General features: G+C 33.1%; 1 protein-coding gene across 2 annotated transcripts; it reads right to left on the minus strand.

The window, feature by feature from the left end:
* Positions 1–335: 335 nt before the first annotated feature.
* On the minus strand, positions 336–3,783 carry LOC127120412 (filament-like plant protein 7). 2 transcript variants are annotated; one of them, XM_051050832.1, is made up of 6 exons: positions 3,575–3,783; positions 3,323–3,450; positions 3,030–3,174; positions 1,288–2,794; positions 1,023–1,080; positions 336–938 (listed from the first exon to the last, which is right to left on the minus strand). In XM_051050832.1, exons 2-6 carry the CDS (start codon positions 3,416–3,418, stop codon positions 489–491), a joined length of 2,256 nt encoding a protein of 751 aa, XP_050906789.1. In that variant the 5' UTR covers positions 3,419–3,450; positions 3,575–3,783; the 3' UTR covers positions 336–488. The 2 variants fall into 2 exon arrangements, with proteins under 2 accessions (XP_050906789.1, XP_050906791.1); XM_051050834.1 differs by lacking the exon at positions 3,575–3,783 and having other exon boundaries at positions 3,319–3,453.
* Positions 3,784–8,296: the final 4,513 nt, after the last annotated feature.

Below are 8,296 nucleotides of genomic sequence, written 5' to 3' on the forward strand. Positions count from 1 at the left end.
AAAAGTGCAGCCAGAAAATATTAGGGAGATGATTTTATAAAAAAATTCTTTTAAGATACTAAAAGTGAAATTGTCAACATTTGGGAGAACTAATAACATATTTAACCCAATAAATTATTATAGGAAATAATTTAGATAAGGGACAAGGAGTGTTACATCATCAGTAAAGAAGGAAGCACTAAGAACATGACACAATGATAACCTTGAAGATTCCTGGGTGGTTTGGAATTTTTTTTTGAATGACAATTATTTTTAGTGGAAATACAATGAAGAAAGGACAAATGGTCTGCATAAGGCTACTTGCACTTTCATTTGCTCCCCAAATCAGAAGTATATATGTTAGAAAAACAGTCTTGCATTGCATGCATTCCATTATTAACAACATGAATTTCCAGGCTTATGTACAAGAGCCAAGAACAAAACACACAATGTTAGATACAAGTGTTTTTCCCCTCACAGAGAGTACTCAACTACACTCAAACTTCATTTCACTTGTTAAACTGATACACTTGTTTTCTTTTCGGTTTTCTTCTTGTCCCTAACATTCTTTTCCAGAAGCCTCGTCGTCCAGATTTCTTCGCAGGTAAAATGGCCAAAGAATTGACATTAACACCGTCATCGTTACCTCTAACTCCTGTCAAAACTACAATCTTTTCAAGCGGCTGCATAAAACCTTTTTCACTTGCTTTGCAAGCTTTGGTTTTTGCATCATCATCAGCAAGCATCTGATCCAAAAGAGATGCCCGGTTTTTCGTCTCTTTAAATGGGAGACTAACACTCGATGTATTTGTGATCATGGGACGACGATGAGCCGCGATAATGTTGTCGAATAGGGACATATCCTTTTTCGCAGCCAATGCCTTCAACTGCTTCTCAAGGATAAGGATGGTTTCTTGACACTCTGCTAACTTCTCTGAAGCAGCTGTTATCTCCCATTCCTGCAAGATTTGTAAACAAACCTCAAAACAATATTGCAACTGAGTTCGAATTTTCTAGTTAGGGAATAAAACAGATGAGCTTACAGTTCGTAGCGGTTCATTTTTCTGATTAATGTACTCATTTGAGTGCGTCCTTTTCGTGCTGAGAAGATAAAAAGATTGATATGTGAGTATGACAATATTTAAATAAGAAAATAAGAGCTAAATGTTTCAAAACTCTGTAGCACCGACATCTCTGAAAAAAGACGAGTCCGTGTCGTGTTTCCGGTGTCCGTGCTTCATTACTTCAAAATCATATTACAGTCTTGAACATAGTTAGAATATATTGAAGGATTAGATTAATTGGTACCTTTCAAGCTGAAGCTGAAGTTCAACGAATTTCGTGTCTAATTCTTCACAATAGTGATTCTTGCTTTCCAGTTCCACTTCTAATTCCAAAATCTTGTGATAAGCCTCGTTTAACTCGGTTTCTGTAAGCTGAGAGTCATGATCTCTATTTAAGGATCTTTCATTTTGTATTTGATCTTCAAGTCTTTTATTGGATTCCTTTAAGGTTTGTAACTCAAATCTCAAGCTGGCAATAGTTTTCTCTAATTCCTGAAATCGGTTCGTATCTGTTTGCAACTTTTCTGCATCTGTAAACGATCCAATCTCATCCCAATCAAATTGTTTTTTAACTTCATCCTTCATACTTGAAACATCATGAACTGAAAAGCAATGATTGATAATCCATTCCAAGGCTGTGGTTAGTTCTATGCCGAAATTTTCATGATCGGCTTTACCATTCAGTAAACTGTAACACGCATTGAGAAATTTCTGTAAGACGTCACTGAGATCGGATGTTTTCCATTGAAAAAGACGGACCATGTAGCCGGTCGACGCTTCATGATTATTATCATCGTCAGCAGGCATGTTGATCCCTTCAATAAGTTCAATCATTTTGCCTATTGATTTATGCAAATCTCTCTGAGATTGTATCCTAGTTCTCTTTATCGACGGAGTCTCAGCATTAGGCGCATCAAATTGACAAGAATCATTGCCTGAATCAAATGTACTTTGATCTTCTATCTTTTCAACCGTGACCACGGCTAATTTTTCCATTTCGATGAAATCATCCATAAGGTTTATATCCGAAGGTCCGAAACTTTTGCATGACAATGACTCCTGCTGTTTTGGACTTCTAAAATACTCCGATTCTGAAATCAACGCAGAAGCCGAGGATTCTGTGCAGCTGGCATCGTCATCGTTTCCAATCTCAGACACCGATACCGAAGATAACTCTTGCAATTCAAGATTACTTCTAGGCTTCTCCAATGCTACTTGACCTTTAGAATCTATTTCCGACTCAAGTTCTAACGGTTTAGAAGCTTTTCGAGGAAGCATTACTCTCGAAAATTGGACTTCATTTCGAGTATCAAGCTCCTTTTGAAGCAACCGAGCCTCATACTTTAGAGAAGCATTATCCTTTTCAACGGACTCCAATTGAATCATCAACGCATCACGATCCGCCTCGGCTTCAATCAACTGTCTTTCCATATCTTCAATCAAATTATCTTTCACAATAATAGATTTATTAAGATAAGAATTTTCAATCACAGTTTTCGCAAGCCTTTTACCCGTCTCTGATAACTGCTCCTCTAAAACAATCCGAGATTTATCAAACTCTATCGAAGCCTTCGTCAAAGCATCATAGATCCTTCGCTCCTGTTCCTCTCTAACAAAATTTAACTGCTGCATACATTCCTTGAGAGTACAATCCAAATAAACCACTCTTTCTTCGTAAACTAATTCCTGGTGTATAGATTCCTCGAGATGTTCCTTCATCGACAACATTTCAGCTTCCGCCTTCTCCCATCCTTCAAAAGAAACTTTCATAAAAGACCGATATAAAAAAAAGCAATACATAACCGATTCTAATTCATATACACCGTACGTGTAAACATTTCTTACAGTGTCAATCAATCATTAACGTACTGACGTGTGATTTGCCGTTAATATAAAACTTTATACACCGACAGTGCATGAAAATCAAACTCGATAATACTATTGCGATTTAAATCTTAGAATATAGTAAAAATGCAAGAACATTACCTGAAACTGCTTCTTGAACAATTTTTGTTTGCTTCTTCATGTGTTCATCTTTAGTATTACATTCAGAAAGTGCTAAAACAAGCTTATCATTTAATCTTTTTAACTCTTTCTCCAATTTTTCTTTATCATCCAAAAGTACCAACACCTAAAACAGGAAAAAAAAAATACAAATTAGTTGCATTTACAATCCAGATCTCTAACATATAGTTGCATAACTAGAAAATATTTTACTTAAACCATTTTATAATAAAAAACTAATTAATTCAGAATTTAGAATAGGTTAAATTACCTACCTCATGATTTTCTTTTGACGTAAGATTTGTTTTGTCGGTTTCCAAAATTGACTTCTCTCTTGACTTTTTCCCCCAATTCCACTGTTTTTGATCCATTACTAAAATAAAGCTTTAAAATAATACTAATTCTGCATGAAGAATTTGTTAAATTAATTATTTACTACACTATCAATTAAAATCACAAGAAAAATATTTAGCTAAACAAAATAAATTGCATTAAGAAACAAATACTCATAGAATTTGGATTCAGACCTGAGAAGAATGAAGATGAAGGTTTTGGTTAATGGTGATGCATGGATGATTGAAGAGAAGGGTGAAGGTTGAAGAGAGATGAAGGAAGACGATGAAAAGTGTAATGTTTTTGATGTGTCACCGACGCTCTGAGTTGAAGGAAAGTGACTCAACTAACTCTGCTTTCTCTTTATAATAATAACTGCAAAATGTTGGTTTGCTTTCACATTATCAGATATTGAGATATTTTAACTAACTTATTTATTGCTGTCTTTTCAAATATATAAATTTTCGTTAATGTTCTTAGAAAAGGTTTTAAATAAAATTATTTTATTCAGATTTGGCAAAATCTCAATAAAAATCACATTTTATTAATTAAGATGAATAAAATCACATTTTTATTACACATTTGAACGTAAAATGTATATCCTTTCTACTATTTTTCATTCTCAAAATTTATAATTTATTTTCTCATCTCATCTTTTATTCTCTCCATAGATAGATTCATTGTTTGAGTCCTTTTTAAAAAAAAATTCTAAACTTCTAATATGGGCTCCAATAGCTCTAAAATGCATTTGCTGTCTGTTGGTGAGGAAGTGATAGAATAGGCTAGGAGATAGCCTGTAATGATCATTTAATTAATTAGTATATTTGTGATAATATGAAAATATATTTTAATTTAAAATATTATACGTTATATAGTAAAAATAATTTTGATAAAAAATTACTGAATTCTCTCAATGGAAAATTTTACTGAATTTTTGTCCATTTCAAATCGTAGCCATTAAAACACTTTGCCATCATTTTTTTTATATTTTCAAAACTCACTCATTTTTTTTTTAAATGTCCAAATTTTATTGGAGGCCACCAGAGGAAAGCTCTCACGGAAGGGAATCTTTTTTAACTCATGAAGAAAAATTAATTCTCAGATTTAATATGATAAATTCTCATTTTTAGTAGAGTCCGCATTTAAAGAACTAAACAATATAAATAATTTCAATAGTTATTTTCTTAACATATCTAGAATTTCAAAAAGTTTCAAATATTTTATATAACAAAGATGTAAATACATCTTATTTACTGTTGGAACAAGATCGTTCATATCTTTTGGGTTTTGATGATAACAAAGTATTTAAAAAATAAATAATATACTAACATATGTCCAAGCGTCCAAAATCACAAACATATAATTAATCCTAATTGAAAGCATATGTGGAAAAGCAATATAAGTCTGATTCTGATTAATCAGAATATAATGACTCTGAATGTATTCATCAGCCTCTGAAGGTTCAAAGTCTGGTCATATGTTCTTGTATCTGGTGACAGCTCAGACTTTGAAAGCTTGAAGAGCCTCTGATCTGTACATTGTACCAAAGCAAACTAGTCTTGTTAAAGCCCCAAATTTTTGGATAGAGTCAACTAGGATTTTATTTTGCAAGGCTCAAGGAATGGTGATGCGGCCTCTTAAGTTTGTTCTACCTTTTGGTAGATACCCAATACTTCAAAAGATACTGTGAACAATGTCATTATTCAGTGGACAATGTTTCTAACCAGATACATTCTCCAATGTCTCTCTTGGCATGCTTCTTCACTAAGTTTGCTCTAATATTCAAACCCTCCAACGACTCTTTCTTTACCTCTATAAAAGGAAGTTGAAGATATGAAGGAAGGTGTACAACAACGCAATACAATATCTTGAGCATAACTCTGAGCTTTTATTTGTAACTGTTATTGCATAAGATCTTAAGATTTTTTTTATCTTTCTATATCTTAAAAATCTTAAGAGGTTAGAACTTTTGTGGTTGTTGCACAACTGCTATACCTCTGATTGTATATCTAAGTATAGTGGTTACCATTTCTACTAAACTATTTGTTTAAAGTAGAGGAAGTATCTTGCATGCGTGTTTGAGCAAGGAATTCTCTTATCTGTGTACTTGAGCACTAAAGTCTTTTTCTAGGTTGGTTGAGCAGAAGTCTCTTGCAAGGTTGCTTGAGCAGAAGTCTCTTTCTAGGTTGATTAAACATTAAAGTCTCTTGCAATTGTGCTTGAATGATTTATAACATGTTTGGTTATAGTGGAAAGCTCTTGTTAAGGCAAAGGGACTGGACTACTCTCAGTTAAGAAGATGAACTAGGATAATTTTTGTGTGCTTCTAGCATTTACTTCTGATCAATTTATTTCTGTTGTTGTTACTTGTTCTGATATCAGACTTTGAACATGGTTCAGATTCTGAAGATGCTTTATCAGAAGCAGATTGAGTTTTTGGCATACATAATTCAACCCCCTTTCTTGTGTATTTTTCTCACCTTCAGTTGGCATCAGAGCACGATTTGTACTAAACACTTAACCGTGGTACATAAAAGATCTTGAGAAAAATACTCTTTCCATCATGGTTGATAGTTCTAAAGTAACTAGTCGTGTTATAGGTTCTCCTCATGGTAATAACAACCATGATCAAAGTACATTTGGTCAAAATAATTATACTGCTAGACCAAAAACATTCAGTGGTGAGTCTACTGAATTTGAATGGTGGAAGAGCAAGATGTACACTTACATCATTGGTCTGGATGATGAGTTATGGGATATCTTGGAAGATGGAATTGACTTTTATGCAAATGGTGTTGGAATGGTTTCTGATAGAAAGTCTTTCACTCTTAATCAGAAAAAGATTTATAGAAAGTATCATAGAGTGAGAGGAATTCTTGTTGATTCTTTACCTCATTCTGAGTATATACAAATTATTGATAAGTCTACTGCTCATACTATCTTTAATTCTTTATATTCTACCTATGAAGGTAATCAACAAGTTCAAGAAGCTAAAGCTTATCTTCTGGTTCAACAATATGAGTTGTTCAAAATGAAAAATGATGAGAACATTGAATCTATGTTCTCAAGATTTCAAGTTCTTGTATCTGGACTTCAGGTCCCGAACAAGAGTTATACCATTGTGGATCATGTCAAGAAGATTCTTATGAGTCTTCCTACCAAATACTGACCCAAAGTAACTGATATTCAAGAAGATAAAAATTTAAACTCTTTAAGTCTTTAAGGTCTTGTTAGCAATCTCCCAAGTCATGAAATGGAATTAAATGGAGATGAGCATGAAAAACAAGTTAAAAATGTGGCTTTATATCTGTTGGGAGACTTGAGAAATACTCTTAAACTAAAAATCTCAAAGAAGCCACTCATGATGAATTTTCTAATGAAGAATCTGATGATGATGAATTGGCCTTTATCATCAAAAGATTTCAACATTTTACCAGGAAGAAGAACATATTTTATAATAGAAGAGATGGCTTCAAAGGGTCAAGTTCTGAGAGTAAAGATCATGATGGCTGTTATAACTGCAAAAAGCCTGATCATTTCATTGTTGAATGTCTTGATCTTTAAAAAGACAAAAGCATAAAGGAAAGCTTCCAAAAGAACAACTTCAGAAGCAAGTTCAAGAAAATACTCATGGCAACATGGGAAGAAGTTGACAATGAAGGAGACGATGAAGAAGTCAATCTTGCTTTGATGGCCTCAACTTTTTCATATTCAGAATCTAAAGTTGGTTTTGACTCAGAGTCAGAAGATACAAAACAAGTATTTTCTAATCTCTCTAAATCTGATTTAAGTATTATGTGACATGATCTTATGGAAAGATTTCAGCAGGAAGCCAAACATATGAAAACTTTAAAGAAGCAATATGCTCTTTCAAAAGATCAGCTAAATGTTTCTAAAGAAAAAATTGAAAAAAAATGAAAAAGAAAAAATTACTTCAATAAAAAGTATGTCTTACAATCCAAGGACTAATATCTTGATGAATCCATCATACCCTTATTCTTCAAGCATTGCTCAAAAAGGGCTAAATGCTTACTTTAGGTCTGCTGCTGAAAATAGTAGAATTCTGAAGTAATCAAAACCTATGATAGATAACTCACATATTCTGAAGGAATCAAGATATCAGAATCAAGGGTCAAAATTTCTAAGAAAATTAGAACCTAAAGATCTCAAGTCAAAGGTCTTGAAAAACTCAGAACTCAAAGTTGTTATATATAAAGTTCCTAGAGGTTCAGAAGTCAAGGCTAAGACTTATCCTAGACAAAATGTTAATGGACAAAAAGTCTAGAATAAGTCTAAACCTTACTATAAGGATAAGGCACAAAGCAAGAGGAAGCCCTATAAAACTAACCTCATAGGACCCATAAAAGTATGAGTACCAAAGAATGAGATTGTTTTTGCTACAGATATGTTTAAAGGAAAGAACAAAGCAACAACTCCTCTAGGACAGTGGTTGCTTATAACCTTCAACAAAAAGAAGGCATACATCCCAAATCCTAACTCTAAAGGAGGAATGAGATGTGTAATCTGGAAGAAACCAGTAAGACAAGATTACTATTATTGGGAAGACTGGATGTCTCCTATGATGAACTGGTGCTTCAGACTTATGACCATGTCTCTGGAGTTTATCCAGTTGTTTTGAGAAGTCTGAAGAGACTTCTGGTTATATTCTGAAGAGCATTTTTGGAACTATATTGTTCCTCTTGGACAATCTCAAAATTTGATAGTGCATAGAAAAGTATGATTATGTTTTTATGCAACAATCTATGACCCTAACATTTTTAATGTTTGTAAAAAAACTTCATATTTGTGAAAAAATAATTACACTTTACTGTGATAATTCTACTTCTATCAATTGGTAAAGAATCTTTCTCTATATCAGAATTCGATGATGTTTAGAAGTTACCTTGATCATAAGC

The sequence above is a fragment of the Lathyrus oleraceus genome, chromosome 2 (genome assembly GCF_024323335.1).
Source record: "Lathyrus oleraceus cultivar Zhongwan6 chromosome 2, CAAS_Psat_ZW6_1.0, whole genome shotgun sequence".
In the NCBI taxonomy this organism is placed as follows: domain Eukaryota; kingdom Viridiplantae; phylum Streptophyta; class Magnoliopsida; order Fabales; family Fabaceae; genus Lathyrus; species Lathyrus oleraceus.

Excerpts from the sequence above, each read along its gene's own strand:
- LOC127120412 (XM_051050832.1), bottom strand. The coding sequence starts at position 3,418 with ATGGATCAAAAACAGTGGAATTGGGGGAAAAAGTCAAGAGAGAAGTCA. Across the intron at positions 3,175-3,322 it reads CGTCAAAAGAAAATCATGAG|GTGTTGGTACTTTTGGATGA; the intron begins GTAGGTAATTTA and ends TTCCTGTTTTAG. Across the intron at positions 1,081-1,287 it reads CTTCAGCTTCAGCTTGAAAG|CACGAAAAGGACGCACTCAA; the intron begins GTACCAATTAAT and ends TTATCTTCTCAG.